This window comes from Centruroides vittatus, unplaced genomic scaffold, assembly GCF_030686945.1.
Source record: "Centruroides vittatus isolate TY-2023 unplaced genomic scaffold, ASM3068694v2 scaffold_211, whole genome shotgun sequence".
Taxonomy (NCBI): domain Eukaryota; kingdom Metazoa; phylum Arthropoda; class Arachnida; order Scorpiones; family Buthidae; genus Centruroides; species Centruroides vittatus.
In genome coordinates this window covers 273773-292047 of record NW_027122687.1, presented here as the reverse complement: position 1 = coordinate 292047, position 18275 = coordinate 273773, and the positions used below count along the sequence as shown (strand labels likewise).

General features: G+C 38.1%; 2 protein-coding genes across 2 annotated transcripts; one reads left to right on the top strand and one right to left on the bottom strand.

The window, feature by feature from the left end:
- Positions 1–736: 736 nt before the first annotated feature.
- Positions 737–1966, bottom strand: LOC136987463 (uncharacterized). The gene has a single exon (XM_067285199.1). It carries the CDS (start codon positions 1964–1966, stop codon positions 737–739), a length of 1230 nt encoding a protein of 409 aa, XP_067141300.1.
- A 68-nt stretch (positions 1967–2034) lies between these two features.
- On the top strand, positions 2035–3180 carry LOC136987462 (uncharacterized). The gene has a single exon (XM_067285198.1). It carries the CDS (start codon positions 2035–2037, stop codon positions 3178–3180), a length of 1146 nt encoding a protein of 381 aa, XP_067141299.1.
- The last annotated feature ends 15095 nt before the right edge of the window (positions 3181–18275 follow it).

Genomic DNA, 18275 nt, shown 5'->3' with positions numbered 1-18275 from the left:
AAATTTTAAAGACAATTAACAGCATGAACATCTTCCATAGATTTACTATAGGAAGATGGAGTTTCCTGGGAATATTTTTTGCTAGATAGTTTTAAAAACATATTTACTTGCCTAAATATTATTGAATTAGGTAATTTAATGTCTAAGTGCATTAAATTAGTTAATTACAGCTAAAAAACAATTTAAAAAGCAAATTTATTGCGGTTGTTTACATTTTACATCAAAGGTTGAAGGCGGGGCTTTTTGTGGCAATATTTTTCTTTCACAAGTCTGTGATTAGTTAAAGTAATGTCAATAAAGACAGAAGATACTCAATAAAACCTTAGAAGGCATTTCCCTTTGATTGTTTTCAGCCAAATATGTAGTTAACTGTGAACATTTACTGTAGAATAATAGGGGATGTATTTATTGAAATATTTATGGCCCAGGGGTGGTAACAAAACACTTATTGGCTTAAACAAAGTCACTTGACATACAGAAGAGCGAATCAAAGCTAAGATAACTGGAAAACTCTAATATAACGCAAATTAATCGAATTTTTTGATTCAGTAACTTCTCACCAAAAAACCAACAACGGTGCATTATCAGACGTAATTACAATTTTTCACAAACGTTTTCGAACATAAAAGTTCTTCATCAGGTGAAAAAACGGACAACTTATACAAAAAACGTTCGATGGAACAGATTTTCGAAAGAGCCGTGCGCAAGATTCAAAATATTACTCGTGCGGTTGTCGTCACCGCTGCGCATGGGCGAAAGTGGATACTTTCCTGTAATGTAATCCGTCATAGATGAGCATTTGCCATGCGACGGATAACGATAACTCCTCTTTGCCATTGATACATTTTTTATCTCGGACGGTTTTATGTATGTGTACCGCCTCCATCCATCTCAAACGGTGTATAAGGGGTGTGATGTGGATAATCCTGGCGTCGTCAAACCTTGTCTGTATATCCGGAACTGTGGCGTAACGTGCCAAAGCGGTTGTACATCTTTGATGACGGATGTCTGCTTTATGTTCTTTAATTCTCACTCTTAGCGATCTTTTAATGGAGCCGATGTACCATAAGTCTTCGTCACACCTGTGGTCTGTCAGCGGGATGGCATACACTCCCGGTAGCTTGTCTTGATTGGGGGGATCTTTGGCATTCCGTAGCATCTGATATATATTCGGGCATCTTTTATAGGTGATGCTGACTTGTTTCTTCTTGGCAACTTCCAAATATAGCTTCCTTAAATATGGATTGTAGGTGAGCGGTATGCTGTCTTTATGCTCTGTTGTTACTTGCTCATGCTGCGTTGACAGTTGGTAATTCCCCCATTTTTTGGTTAATTTACTTATAAGGTTGTAGTACCCATGGCTTTGAGCAATACTGCGTAACGTGTTAATCTCTTTCTGCAGAGCGTGTCTTGTTGAGGAATGGGTGTACGCCCGTTTCACTAAGGTGTTGAACGCTGCTAGTTTGTACGGTATGGGGTCACAGGAGCCTATGGGGATGTACAATTGGTCTGCAAGCGGTTTCCTGTACACTTCTGTGATGATGGAGGTTCCGTTAACCATGATACTAACATCAAGAAAATGAACATACGTGTCATTCGCCTGTTCCAGGCCCAGAGTTACGCCGTAGCTGTTGTTATTAAATGAGTCGACGAACGCCGCTATGTCCGGCTTGCTCTTCCATAAGATGAGTATGTCATCCACGTATCTCTTATATAGCTGTACGTTGTGGAGGTGGTTAGGAAGGATTTTCTCTTCGAGTTGCCGTATTACCAGCTCGCACAAATCCCCTGCTACCGGGCTCCCCATTGGTACACCCCTTCCTTGTTTGTAGACTGTACCTCTAAATTGAAAGAATGAGTTGTAGCACAGCAGGTGGGCCATCTCTAATATTTGCTGGTGGAGGTTAGCATCATCGACTATGTCTACATAAGTCATTGTATCCGTCGATCCTTCTACCACCGGCATTTTGTGCCATCCGAGACCTACTATTTAGAATAGTCGATGATGCTAACCTCCACCAGCAAATATTAGAGATGGCCCACCTGCTGTGCTACAACTCATTCTTTCAATTTAGAGGTACAGTCTACAAACAAGGAAAGGGTGTACCAATGGGGAGCCCTATAGCAGGGGATTTGTGCGAGCTGGTAGTACGGCAACTCGAAGAGAAAATCCTTCCTAACCACCTCCACAACGTACAGCTATATAAGAGATACGTGGATGACATACTCATCTTATGGAAGAGCAAGCCGGACATAGCGGCGTTCGTCGACTCATTTAATAACAACAGCTACGGCGTAACTCTGGGCCTGGAACAGGCGAATGACACGTATGTTCATTTTCTTGATGTTAGTATCATGGTTAACGGAACCTCCATCATCACAGAAGTGTACAGGAAACCGCTTGCAGACCAATTGTACATCCCCATAGGCTCCTGTGACCCCATACCGTACAAACTAGCAGCGTTCAACACCTTAGTGAAACGGGCGTACACCCATTCCTCAACAAGACACGCTCTGCAGAAAGAGATTAACACGTTACGCAGTATTGCTCAAAGCCATGGGTACTACAACCTTATAAGTAAATTAACCAAAAAATGGGGGAATTACCAACTGTCAACGCAGCATGAGCAAGTAACAACAGAGCATAAAGACAGCATACCGCTCACCTACAATCCATATTTAAGGAAGCTATATTTGGAAGTTGCCAAGAAGAAACAAGTCAGCATCACCTATAAAAGATGCCCGAATATATATCAGATGCTACGGAATGCCAAAGATCCCCCCAATCAAGACAAGCTACCGGGAGTGTATGCCATCCCGCTGACAGACCACAGGTGTGACGAAGACTTATGGTACATCGGCTCCATTAAAAGATCGCTAAGAGTGAGAATTAAAGAACATAAAGCAGACATCCGTCATCAAAGATGTACAACCGCTTTGGCACGTTACGCCACAGTTCCGGATATACAGACAAGGTTTGACGACGCCAGGATTATCCACATCACACCCCTTATACACCGTTTGAGATGGATGGAGGCGGTACACATACATAAAACCGTCCGAGATAAAAAATGTATCAATGGCAAAGAGGAGTTATCGTTATCCGTCGCATGGCAAATGCTCATCTATGACGGATTACATTACAGGAAAGTATCCACTTTCGCCCATGCGCAGCGGTGACGACAACCGCACGAGTAATATTTTGAATCTTGCGCACGGCTCTTTCGAAAATCTGTTCCATCGAACGTTTTTTGTATAAGTTGTCCGTTTTTTCACCTGATGAAGAACTTTTATGTTCGAAAACGTTTGTGAAAAATTGTAATTACGTCTGATAACGCACCGTTGTTGGTTTTTTGGTGAGATTATTTTTATGTTTATTTAACGTGGTGTGTGATTGATGAGTAAAGTTTTTGATTCTTTTTTAATTCACACCGAACGGTACATTTTGCATTACTGATGAACAAAGAAGTCACGTGGTATACACCGATCAGTAGCTAACCACATGGAAAAGGTTAATAAAAATATGAAATCTCTCTCTTGGGTTTTTGATAGCCATTTTTGAAATTTTTTATACATAAATTCATACAGATAGGTATCTGATAGATCTTCAGTATAATGCTTTGGCAAATTCTTTTATTTTTTAAATATTCTCAGTCTTTCAATGTTTTGTGTATGTACTCCTGTATTTGGGTTGACAAATTTTTCTGAGTGATTTACAGTTTTATGAGTGATTTCAGTTCCATTTAAGTCATTTACGTGATTATAGCCTTTCCACTTGTCTGTCAAAACTACCCTTCCGGAATTTACGAATTTAGATATAATGCAATTTAGAGTCATTTTAGATCTATCATTTTCTTGGCATATAAAACAACTTTTGTCTTTTCTGCAAATACCTTTGACTACCCATTTTGTACTTTTTATTTTACGGCACTTTTTGTATTTTCGTTTAGAGATTACTGTTGTGTCTACTTTAACAGTTTTGTTAGGTCCACCAATTTTAAAAGATGTCAGATTATGTAAGGTGACAAGCATTATGAAATGTATGTGATTTGACCAATCTGCAGCTGCCTTTTTGGAAATTTCTGATGCTATTGCTGAATTTGTCGTAGTACACTCCAACCCTAGATAGTGAGTGCCATATAAATGTCAAAACACATGCCCATGAAATACCTCTTGATGTGGGTTCCTGTCCGTGGTGAGGGGACCTTTCAGAGATGGTTTAGTAACTCCTCTTTACCATTTCTGGGATCTCAACGCCCACCCACGTGTTTGCTGTGTGTGATGACCTGTATGCTGTTAAGGGGGATCCCGGTAGTTGAGGGCAACATAACATCCCCAACACACTGCTTTGGCCCCTGCTTCGGATATATGGGAGGCTCAAATCAGGCTCATTAAGTCATTCTTGACCTTGCTTGAGTCAACTGATTGATACAGATCGGTGGATACGCCCCTGCTTGACAGTTTTGTCACATAAGTCAAGGTGTGCTCTTTTCGACTGTATTGTGAGGGTATAGCTCCTGGGAAACCCTGGTGTGACGGTCTATGGGAGATTTCCGTATGACGGCATCCCCTGTTGTGCTCCATGGTGGATAGGGTCACTAGGTGCTGAAATTTTATTTTAAATCATGGATATTACAAATCCGAAAAATAAGGACAAGCCAGCAAATATGAGTCAAAACACTTCCAGTCAGCCAACCTACTTGATAGTGCATGCTACTGGAGAGAAACCTCTATCTAAATGCTCTTCTTTACTGATTCAGAAACTATTTGAATCAACCATCGGGCATCTAAAGAAGATACAAAAATTGAAATCAGAAGATTTACGTATAGAAACAGCCTCTCCTCAACAGTCGGCTAAACTCTTAACAACAAAAATCCTGGGAGACATTGAAGTCACAGTCACACCACATTGAAGTTTGAACTCATCATATGGTGTGATATCTGAGATTGATCTGATGTCTGAAGATGAATCAGATATTCAGATTGCCTTTCAAACCAAGGCGTCATTGCTGTCCAACGCATCTCCATTCGTTGGATGGCAAGTTCATACCAACCAAACATTTAATTCTTACATTCAACAAGCTGACATTGCCGTCTTTTATCACAGCAGGTTATCTACGTTGTCCAATTTGATTGTATGTTCCAAATTTGCTGCATTGCTTCAAATGCCAGCTGTTTGGACACTCATTGGCATCCTGCTGTGGCAAGAGTGTATGTGCACAATGTAGAACTGAAGGACATGAGAGTACTGGGTGTACCAGTATCCCATGCTGTGTGAACTGTAAAGATGCCCACCCTTCATACTTTCAAAAATGCCCCACATGGCAAAGAGAAAGAGAGCTTCAGTGGGTGAAAACTCAACAACATACCTTACCCAGGGGCTTCCCGCATGGTCACTTCAATGGCACTGAAGGAGAAGACATTTGCTGCTGTCTTGAAATCCACAAAGACGTGGAGTGCAAACAGATATTCATTCTCTCCAAGTGAATCTCTTACTCGCCATGCGAAATGTTTAATACTCCCATCTACCCAAACACCAGAAAAGGAGAGTAAGAAGACCAAAACACCCCTACCTAAAAAAGGGGTAATAACAAGAAATGTGGATTCAAAAAAGGCCAATAAAAACCCACTTAACAAGCAAAAAGTGAAAGCAGCTTTCCCTAAAGTCAAAAAGTCGGAGACTCAGTTAATGAGTGAGTTCTCTGACTTTTCTATGAAGAGACTGATAAGGAGGTGACATAACCAACATCACTTCCAAAAGAAAAATTCCCTGTGAAATTAAAGAGGCATGCATACCTTCATAAAAAATGCTGCCTCAAACACACAGTAGATTATAAAATAATTTAATGGAACTGTCGTGGTTTCCACAAACAACTTCTCTGACATTAAACACTTGACAGCATCTACGTTATCTTTCTGTGTGGCACTCCAGGAAATGCATTTGAAATCCGGAGAAAAAATTTTTTTAAAAGGATTTGATCTCTATTGCAAGGATGATGATAGCCACACCCGCGCCAATGGAGGTGTAGCTATACTGGTTTCAAACCACATCTCGTCCTTACCGGTACAAATAACAACAGAGCTGCAAGCTGTGGCAGTCATAATTTCAATTGGCGTAACTGTCACAGTTTGTTCTATATATTTGCCATCAGATGTCAGAGTCAATGAGGATGAATTGGATGCCTTTGTTGAACAGCTGCCAACTCCATTCCTTTTACTAGGTGATTTCAATGGCTACAATTCAATGTGGGGCAGTCATGATATCAACCGTTGAGGCAGAGTCATTGAAAGATTCATAGGTAATTATTAACTGTATTTATGTAATACTGGAGAAGTGACATATTTCCACGCTTTAACAAGAACATTCACTGCCATTGATCTATCATTAGCAACTTCGAATCTGTTTTCAGCGTTTACATGGGAGGTTGGATCTAATCCACTTTTTAGTGACCACTTCCCAATATTTTTAAACTATCGAGGCAGAGAAAGCTGTGAAACAGATCGTTCACCACGCTGGAAATTTGAAACGGCAGATTGGCCTGCTTTTTCCTCTTTGGCTAACATCACTGAGGAAATGGTCAATACTGCTGATATCAATGATGCAGTCGAAGTTGTCACTTCCAGTATTATGCAGGCAGCTGAAAAAACAATGGGGAAAACGTCAACCAGATATCCAAAACATCCGAAACCATGGTGGGATCAGAATTGCGAGGCAGCATTTAAAAAGCAAAAGAAAGCATGGGGGATTTTTAGAAGATACCCCACTGCTAACAGTTTTGTTTTTTTTTAAAAAGCAAAGGCAAAGCCAAAGGGATTCTTGGAGGAAGTATGTTTCTAGCATAACATCGTTCACTAGCTCAAAAGTAGTCTGGGATAAAATCCATAAAATTAATGGGAAATATGCTTCTTACACTCTGTCTATGCTGGAAAATAATAATCAGCGATATACAGGGTATTGCTCATTTATTGGGTGAAACATTTTCTTCGTCATCCAGCAATATTATGTATACAAGGGATTTTCAGGTTTATAAAGCTTAAAGTGAAAAACAGTACTTAAACTTTTACTCCTCATCTAATGAGGAATACAATGTGCCATTCACCAGAATTGAATTGCATAGAGTGATCTCTTGCTCGGGGAGTACTGCTGTAGGCTGAGATAAAATCCACTACAGTAGGATTAAAAATCTGGTAGACAATTTTCTTGGAGATCTTTTGAATCTGTTTAACAGAATATGGACAGAACATACTTTCCCTGATTCTTGGAAGCTATCAATTATTATTCCCATTCCCAAACCAGGCAAAGACTACAAGAATCCCTCTAATTACAGACGAAGCTCTCTTACAAGTTGCTTCTGTAAACTTTTTGAGAGAATGGTAAAGAGACGTCTGATATTTCTTTCAGAGGAAAAGGAATACTTTTCATCACATCAGAGTGGATTTCGTAGGAACAGAAGTACCACAGACAATTTAGTAAGCCTTGAAACATCTATACGCGAAGCATTTGTTAGACGACAGCACTTAGAGTCTGTGTTTTTCGAAATAGAGAAGGCCTATGATCGCTGCTGGCGATACGGGATGCTTTGTGATCTGCACAAATTTGGATTGCGGGGTAATTTGCCAATCTTTATAAAAAACTTCTTGCAGAATCGAAGATTTCAAGTTAGGATTGGCAACACTTTGTCTAGGTTTTTCACACAAGAAGAGGGTGTTCCTTAAGGTTTTATTTTGAGTGTAACTCTGTTTCTAATTAAAATTAACAGCATAGCTAAGTGTCTTCTTTTCAGTGTGAAACACACACTGTATGTGGATGACTTTCAGATTTCCTGCCAGTCTAGTAATATGGGTTTCATCGAGAGACAATTGGAAAACTTCCCTAAATCGCATCGACAATTGGTTCAAGACCAATGGTTTCAGTTTTAATGTAGAGAAGACTTCGTGTATTTATTTTTGCCGAAGGCGTGGTTTGCACCTGGATTTGGAAATTTACCTAAATGGGGTTAAAATTCCAATGGTCAACGAAGCGAAGTTTCTTGGTGTTGTGTTCAATTATAAATTCACGTTCCTGCCACACTTGCGTAATTTGAAGAGTAGATGTTTAAAAGCTTTGAACTTTTTAAAGGTACTCTGCTGCTTATCCTGGGAGCAGACAAATGTTCTATGCTCAGGATTTATAGAGCCTTTGTTTGCTCTAAGCTGGATTATGGATGCATTGTATGTGGCTCTGCACAAGAATCTACTCTTCGGATGCTGGATCCAATTTATCATCAAGCATTGCGTTTGTGCACTGGTGCATTTCGAACTTCTCCTGTTCAAAGTTCGTATGTGGATGCTCACGAGCCTCTACTATCTCTTAGGAGAGAACAGTTGTTTCTTTATTATTATATTAAACAGAGATCTCAGAATAAACTGTTAGCTGATTGTTCAGATACTCAGCTGAAAAAGACTATTTGCAGCTCGTTCAAGTAGTGTCCCTACATTCGACATAAGAATGGAGAATGTAAGCAGCACGATTGACCTGGACACAAGCAACATTTCACAGGTTGAGGTTAATAGTATTTCACCTTGGTTTATCCCAGTGATAAATGTTGATTTAAGCGTAAAGCAGTTCCCAAATGAAACCACCTTAGACTACATCTATTGACAGCACTTTGCAGAAATTCAACATTGTGAAAGGAATTTAATTCCTATATACATTGATGGATCTAAATTGGATGACTATGTTGGCTTAGCCTTTGTTTGCCAGGATGAAATCGTGGCAGAACAAATAGCACCGAATTTTTTCATTTTTACTGCGGAGTTGCAGGCTATTTATTTAGCTCTAAAGTATATAAATAGAAAAGGTCATTGTGGCTGCGTGATTTACACTGACTCAGTTAGTGCACTCTATGCTTTGATTTTGTATGAACCTAGTTTTCACTCCATAGTGATTAAAATTCGCAAACTGTTTTGCCATCTTATTGCGAGTAATATTTTTGTAAAATTTTGTTGGGTTTCAGGCCATGTAGGTATAAGAGGAAATGAAGAAGCTGACACAACTGCAATGTTAGCAAGCCTTTCTCAGCATACAATGTTTATCGAAGGAGGTGACTTGAAGCTTGTCGTTAAAAAACGACTAGAGGAGAGATGGCAAAATGTGTGGAATGCACAAGTCTACAATAAAATACACGAGATGAAACCTATGATAGAAAATTGGACACAGAAGAAACCCTATGAGAGTCATATTTGTACTTGTTTGAGAATTGGACATACTCGACTGACTCATCAATATTTTTTTGAAGGGTGATGACCAGCCTGTATGTCAGTACTGTAACTGTAATGTAACTGTTAAGCACATACTGAGCAATTGCATTGCCTCTGAACGGATTAGTAGGCAGTATTTTGGAAATGCAAGTTTTAAAGAGATTTTGGGCCAGAGGCCAAATGTTGATAAATTATTGAACTTTTTAAAAGTTACAAATATTTATAAAGAGATTTAATTATTTATTAATATCTATATACATCTTGTTGTTATACACAGCTTAACTGTTGTATATTTTTGTTATTGGTTTTTTGTTTTTTGTTTTGTTTATTTTTATTGTTATTTATGTACTTATATATACCATAAGTAGTGGCGCAGCTTGACCCATGTGGCTTTTGTGCCAATAAACCTTAACCAACCAACTATTTTTACGCTCCATTTCTTTTCAGGAGTCTTCCTCGCAGACTGAATGAGCGTTGGTTAACTCAGTGATGGCAGAACAAGCCGTCTCCCATTCTTTGGCGGATTTGAGGATTGGATTGCGAAGTTGCCAGCGGGAGTCAGGAGCACTGTTGAGGGAGCACGGGTTTTGGGGGTAAATGGGGGACTGAGTGGGAGAGCTTCTATAATGATTGTTGAGAGACTGAACAACTGAGGCATTATGAAGCCTAGGTGGTGAGGGGAAGCTGTGGTGGGTGGCACTGGATGGAGGAGAAACAGGGACGGCTGGTGACGGTGGTGGAGGGATTACAGTAGGCGATAGGTGAGCAGTCAAAACGGAGCAGGAAGAGGCTGCGTTGTGAAGGCTGGATGGAGGCAGCACTAGTGAACAGGTCGTGGAACGTGGGAGCTGCGACCCAGTGGCAGCTGTAGTAACAGCACAAATGTGGCGAGAGTCGGCATCCTGGACCGGGGGTGCTGGAATCGGAGGTGAATCGAGGTGTGTGGTGACGGATTCACCATGTAACACATTGGTAGCATTGGAGATTCGGATCTGGCTGCTAATCGGATGGTTGTTGGTGGCTTGGTTAGATTTTTGGCATCTTGCCATATTGCTTCATTTGGAAGGGATGTTTGCACCTGACGTGTCTCTCAAACATTTCAGGCTGTTGTTAATTGCTTTAGGGACCAAGTGCAGATCGCGGAGTTTGAGAAAGTGTCTGATGTTAATTAAATTTTAACTGATGAGACCGACGGCATCCTTAAGATGATTTTTTAGGCAATTTGAAGTTAGGGCCAAATTTGGCGGACCGGGGATAGCTATAGGACAGTGTTTGGCTTTATGGCTAGAGAATTCATTGCTGTCGATGGTGTTAAAGCTACAGGCATCACACTTAGTAATTATTTTTAGAAGAGTTTCGTGAACCGTAAGCATGTGCCTGATGAGGGAGTCCTTTTTGTCGGTGACGATTTTGCAGCCAAAGAGATAGAAAAGGTGTCACCAAATTTTTAACGAAATAATCTACCACCCGAGAACCGATCGGTAACTCGTCGAAGTTATTGGGTTTGCTGTAAAAGGAAAATTGATTTGGTGTGTGGAAAATTCATGGTCCAGAAGTTTTAAACAGGTTTTAAAAGAGATTTGGCACATGTTGCAAGTCTAGAGAGGGTTGAGAATTAAGTTATGGACCATGCTCGAATGCGACGTGAGAGAGTGTAAGCCAAAAGATACCTTATTACAATCGGTTGCGAGACAAGAGAATACTGCAGAATCCTGTTGAAGGCACACTCTAAGGTGTTTGTGTTAACGGAAGGGCGGTCGGTGTGAAGAGAGTTCTGGATGGTGGAGTTTTTGATCGGAGCTTCTGGGGCTTGAACCGGATCGGAGGTGACTACATCTGTAGGAATCGGGACTTTTGGGATGGTAGTGTTGTTGATCTCGGAGGTAGAGAGTGCAGTTTTCTTTGGCCTTACTTGCTGTTTATGATTATTCACGGTCGGTACAGAGGGAAGATAGTTCGTAACTGTACTAAATGCAAAGTATACAGGAGCTTTTGATTTCTTTGGTAATGTGTAAGAAAGTACTGCTCCAACTCCATATTGTGAAGCATCACATGACAACAGTACTGGTTTATGTAAATCATAATGGATCAATAATGTTTTTGGTTTCAGCATTTTTTTTTTTTTTGAGAATGCTTTGCTATGTTGTTTTTTCTAGATTCATGGTTTGTTTTTGTCTAGAAGTCAGTATACAGGTTTAGCTTCTGTTCCTTTATCTTTCAGAAATTGATTGTAGAAATTACAAATCCCAAAAAAGCCTGTAACTCTTGTTTTTTTTTTATGCTGAACCTGTTGGATTGCTGCAATTTTATTTGTTGTAGGTCTAATGTCCTGAGCATTATTTAATATCCTAAAAATTTAAGTTGATTTGTTTTGAGGAGACATCTGCTTTTATTCAGTTTTATTCCAGCTTCTGAAATCCAGATAATACTGGTTATTGATGACTTATTTATCATACAGAAAAAAATTAAAGAAATGACAGATGAGTTAAAAGAAGAGTTCAAGATTAAAGACTTAGAAGAAATAAGTTAATTTCTAGGGATAAAGGAGGACTCAAGGAAAAGTGGTGTCGCGAACACATTTTCACTGTACTGTTAATACATTTCCATTTTGCCAAATTTCTGTGTCAGTTAATTCAACAGGACATCATTCATTTCTGGATGGTCCTGTCAGAAAATAATTTTGCAACCATACTGTAGCTTTTCTAACATTTTCAATGTTTTCATCACTTAATCTAAGTGATCCTCTATATATTCCCCATCTACTACAAAAAATATCAAATTAATTTTCAATCACTCATTTGGCTCTAGAAAGACGGTATTTAAAAATATTTTCTTTCCACATTAAATTTTTACTTTTCTGTGGGTAAGGCTGCATCAGATATGTTGTCAATGGAAATGCTTTATCACTCACAAAAAAGTAAGGACCTTCAATTTGGGTTCCTGTCCATGGTAAGGGGACCTCCCAGACATGGTTTAATAACTGTTCTTTACCATCACAGGGATCTGAATGCCCACTCACGTGTTTGCCTGTGTGGTATCCTGTATGCCGGAAAGGGGAATCTTGGTAGTTGAGGGGCAACGTAATGTACCTAACGCACTGCTTTGGCCTTTTCTTAGGATAAACGGGAGGCTCAAATCAGGCACCATTTGTGTCAATCTGCTGGTTGTTAAGTCATTCTTGACTTTGGCCTGGAGTGAACTGATTGAAACAGACCAGGTGGACATGTCCCTGCTTGACTGCATTGTGAGGGTATAGCTCCCAGGAAACCCTGGTTTGACGGTCTAAGGAATCTCTCATGTGACAGCATCCCTTGTTGGGCACCATGGAGGGTGGGATCACTAGGAGCTGAAAAATTATTTATCAATATGGATTCCAAAAAAAAACAAAATGGAGACAAGCCAAATACAAACAATGAAAACATTTCTAGTCAGCCATCCTACTTGATAGTGCATGGTACTGAAGATAAAAGCTCTGTCCAAAAGCTGTTTTTTTCTGATATTAAGCTGATAAGAACAGATACTGGTTTTTATTAAAGTTTGAAAAATTTCATTCACAAGAAAGCAAATAAGGTAAACAAATCTTTGACATTTTTGTACAGCCCTGTAAAGTACTATTTTTAGTATCTTAGGAAACCGACACTAATTGCAGTTGGTAAAACTTCTGTTAACCTAACGGGTACTTTACACGGATTCGAGATTCGTTTGCCAGGCCTGGGCTTTTAAGTGTGCACCGAAAAATTAGTAATAATAATGATAAATATCAAGTCAGATCAAAAGTTCAAATATATTTAATTAGCAACTAGAATGTACTACGTACAAATGTCAATCCAAACCAAATTTATTAACGAAATTCAACAAGTCAACCCAACAATAAACTTAGCTACTTAGCTTAACTTAATAGTAATTTCCCTTTGAATATTTGACAAATCAAATACTTAGAAACTATGAACAAAATCTCTTACTAATTAAACGTCTATCCGTCACCTCACTATACGAAGAAACTATTTCCTCAATCCTTTTGATATCGTCAAATCGTCAATCGAACTTTTCTTTAACACCTTGGATCGTTTAATTATCGATCTGGACTTCTATTGGAAAATACTTCGCTTTCGAATTTTCCTCGCTCTCAAAGTCACCTCGATTTGGAATTCGCCTCTCCTCCTTCGGTTAACGTACAGGTTTTATACTGTGAGGTGACGTCACACTTGAGCTGAGTTACTTCCCTTATTTACATACTTAGTTGCTAACATTAATTTTCTTTTCTGGCAGCTTTAAGTTTCCGACAAAGCTTATAAACCGTTTACAAAGTATTTATCATAATTTTCTGGGATGTTAAGACGGTTTATCAAGTATTTCTTTACTAGTGATTGTGGGGACTCCCCCCTCCATTTTTTTTTCTGCGGACTGTTACTTCCGCCGGGCAGCGCAAGTGCGCAAGATTTTCCTACGGCGCTTATTTTTTCCGTGAGTTGTTTTATCTTCATTTTTCATTACTAACAAGAGAGTGGTGGGGAACCTTCGTCCTAAATAAACATAAACCCCAAACAAAAGATAATAAAACGGAAAAATAATAATAAAATAAAAATAACGCTCGGACTCAGTTCCTTACACCCCAACAAAATATTTGGGTTACATAGCACAATGCGACATATATTCAGTTTTGTTAGTTTAACATCGCACAAAGTGACATATTATGAAGTTAGTTAAAAACTACAAATTAAATTAATCCGTATATACTTATATTTAAGATACAAATAAAAAGTTATTAGTTATAATAAAGCCAACAAATGTCTTTCCTCCATATTGGGGAAAATAGTGGAGCACATATTAACCTTTGTACAGTTTTGAAAAAAGATATTTATGTATTCTTTTGACAAACACAACTTGGGTAGTTAGTATTACATAGCACATAGCGACAATTTATTTCTGTTAGTAGCATGATAACATAAACAAAGTTCAATATTGTAAGATTAATCGTCTTTAAACAAAATTTGTCCATTAACCTCCTTCCAGATGTTGTTTTTAGTTCCATTATACAGTCTTTCAAACTCTTGAGGTAATAGTCTTTCATAGTCTATTATTATTTTTAATTTAGCCTTTTCTTTGATCTTTTTTACAATTAATGTTGCATTCCTTAGCCTACTTTCAAAGTCGTTCACACATCTTGCTTTCCACAATAACCTTTTTACTAGTGCCACTGTTTAGTTGATCATGTATGAGTTTTGACCGTGCACAGAGAAGTCTATGTGATATTTTATATTGTTCCAATTTAAGGATGTCCTTTATATATTGTTCACCCATGCCCACACTTGGCGAGCAATGATACACTCACCGAAGACATGCTCAGTACTCTCTTCCAATCTGCATCTCTAGCAGTTGGCGTTTCTGTAACTGTGGTATCTTCTAAGATATGCTTTGGTCATTACAATGTTCATGAGGATTCTCCATGTTATCTCCTTTTATTCAGCTGGAAATGTTTTGACATTTTTCTATATCGGATTTCAATTCACAAAGTTGTTTATCATACCAGTGTTTATTTGCTGCGTATGGATTGTTCTATATATTTGACAAGGCCTTATTTTACCATTCCTGATAATGTTGTTGTTTGCTAGATCACTTATAATACTTCTCCATTTTCTGTGTTTCTTGTTATTTTCTATTAGCATAGATTAACTGCCTTCAATCTGTCTTATTCTATTAGCAAGCAGTCCGATGATATACCTTGTGATGCACGAAAGAGGGTGGTCTTGAGCTTTTAAAGAATTAATTATGTTTGCAATCTGTAGAGAATATTCGAGGCTTTTTAGTTCTTATATTCTCCATCTACCAAAGTTAATATCATTTTGCATTATTTTCCTACTTAACGGTTGAAATGAGTTCTGCCAAATGTATCTATATAAAACTTTTTCAATTTGTTTGATTTCTTTAATCATAAGATTTCTAACATAAAGATAAAACGTGATACGAGCAAATAGTATTCTATTTGCAACTATGATCCTTTCTGGTAAGTAGAGCCACACTGTTTTCCATTCTTTAACAGTTTCATTTAACTTTTGTAAAATATTTTCTAAATTTTATTTTTTTGTTATTTTTTCCGAACCATATGCCTAAGATTTTGATATTTTCAGCCGTTTGAATATTCATCGTTTCACATTTTATTGAATTATTTATATTAAACAGCTTACTTTTTGTTTCATTGATCTTAAGGCCAGTTAATTTACTAAAAATTCCCACTATTTGTACGACTCTGTTCAGTGCTGGTTTATTTGTAATTAGAAAGTTCAGGTCATCTGCATGTACTATACATTTAATTTTTAACTCAATACCAGGCACGTGTATTGGTGCGATCACCTTGTCTCTATTTATCATCTGTAAAAGCACTTTGATATATATTGTAAACAGAAACATCAAACAGGCGCATCCCTGAAGCACACCTGCCTTACACTTAATGTCTTCAGATACCTTGTTGTTTTGTTTTATTATAGTGATTTTAAAGTTTGAAAATGTATGGACCCTTAATAAAACACATGATTTAGAACAAAAACTAAGTCAAAACATGGTTTAACCCCTCAGACTAACAAGAAAAAACTCTGGGTCTTTAACCCACTAACTCTCTACTAGTATTTACAGAAAATATTTGTTATTTACAAAGTAAACTTGACAATGTTAATAAACAAAAATATAAAACTATAAATTTCACAATTAACAAAAACTTGACAAAAAAAATCAGTAAAATACAATTATTCTTAATATAATATGACATTATATAAGATAATACTGATTTCATATGAACACGATAAACAGGCAAAACTCGCCTTAAACAGTAGGTAAGTACAAACAATTAAACAAATTATTGGACCTTAAAAGGCCAAAATATGCCAAATACAGATTAAACTGTAACACAAACAGGTGACACAATAACCAATCAATAAAATTATTGCTAAAACATTTAAACATCTTATAAACTTGACAAAATAAAGCATAGCATAGAACTCAGAAAGAGATTACATCTGTAATTAAAATTCAAAAATACAAATAAATTTATAAATACATAATACAAGGAAGAAATACATATAACCAAACATTGAACATAAATCATTAGTAAAACAAACTAAATGTAAATAATTAAAAATCATTAATCATCACAGAAAATCACATTAAAATCACTTACTTTAATGATTGTATCTATTCCATCATAGTTCTTATCTATCTCTCTGAGCCATGTTACAGAAATCGCTTATAATTTTGAACGACGCTTCTTGTTTAATCTTAACTATTAATAATGATGCATTACACCATTTCCTTTTAAAAATTAATAAGCATCACGTCTTCCAAAATGATCTCTTTATTAAAGCTATCATCCAATTGAGGAAATAATTATTTTGCCCAGGAGTATAATAACCAATATGATACCTCACATTCTGCCACGTTATACGCACTTTCCAAGTATTAGCAAGCCATACCCAAACTGATTTCGCTATGTCGCATTCATAGAATATATGTTTAATTGTCTCTAAGCTACCACAATGAGGACAACTAGCATCATTTCTACTGTTAATTCTTAATAAATACTTTTTAGTAATACCCCTCGATGTGGGTTCTTGTCCATGGTGAGGGGACCTCTTAGAGATGGTTTAGTAAGTTTCTTTACCATCCCTGCGATCTGAACGCCCGCCCACGTGTTTGCCGTGCGTGGTGATACGTATGCCGGAAAGAGGGGATCCTGGTGGTTGAGGGGCAACATAACGTCCCTAACACACTGCTTTGGCCCCTGCTTCGGATAAACGGGAGGCTAAAATCAGGCTCCATTTGAGTCAATCGGCTGGTCGTCGAGTCATTATTCATCTCGGCCTGGAGTCAACCGATCGATGCAGACTGGGCAGACACATCAGACGATATGCTTTTCTTGACTGCATTGTGAGGGTATAGCTCCTGGGAAACCCTGGTGTGACAGTCTATGGGAGTCTTCCATGTGACGGCATCCCCTCGTTGGGCCCCATGGTGGGTGGGGTCACTAGGAGCTGAAATCTTATTTATCAATCATGGATACTAAAAACAATCCAAAAAACACAACCAGCCAGCCACTTTACTTAATAGTGCATGCTGCTGGAGAAATACCTTTATCAAAATGTTCCCCTTTTCTGATTCAAAAATTGTTCGAATCTACAGTAGGAAACCTGAAAAAATACAAAAATTGAGGTCAGGAGATCTGCTTGTAGAAACAACCTCACCTCAACAGTCAGCAAACTTTTTGGCAATAAAGTCCCTCGGAGACATGGAAGTCGCTGTCACCCCACATGGAAGTCTAAATTCATCAGGTGGAGTGATATTAGAGATCGATCTAATGTTTGAAGATGAATCAGATATTCAGATCGGCCTTTTGGATCAAGGTATAACTGCTGTTTGATGTATCTTTATCCATCGAGAAAGAATGTTAATTCCTACTAAACACCTAATTTTAATATTTAACAAACCGACATCGCCATCTTTTATTACGGCAAAATATCTGCGCTGTCCAGTTCGTTCATACATTCCAAATTCGCTGCGTTGCTTTAAATGCCAGCGGTTTGGACATTCACAAACATCTTGTAGAGGGAAAGGTGCATGTGCTCAGTGTGGAAAAGATCACGAGAGTACCGAATGTACAAGCACTCCATGCTGCGTAAACTGCAAAGAAGCCCATCCTGCCTACTTTCGAAAATGCCCAGCATGGCAAAGAGAAAAAGAGATTTAACAAGTGAAAACTGTGAATAATATATTTTACTTTGAGGCATGTCGCATGGTCACTTTAAGTGCAACAGTGAAAAACAAGACATTTGCTGCTGTTTTGAAATCGACTAAGACATGTGGGGTTCAAACAGATATTTCTGTATCCCCAAGCGAATCTCTTACCTGCCATGCGAAATGTCTACTGATCCCATCAAAAGAAACATCAGAAAAGGAGAATGTAAAACCTAAAACACCACTACCTAAAACAGGGGTAACAACAAGAAACCTGGGTTTTAAAAAGGCAAGTAAGAACCCACTAAACAAAC

Bases quoted from the DNA above. Each gene is read 5' to 3' on its own strand.
- LOC136987462 (XM_067285198.1), top strand. From the start codon at position 2,035: ATGGCCCACCTGCTGTGCTACAACTCATTCTTTCAATTTAGAGGTACA.
- LOC136987463 (XM_067285199.1), bottom strand. From the start codon at position 1,966: ATGCCGGTGGTAGAAGGATCGACGGATACAATGACTTATGTAGACATA.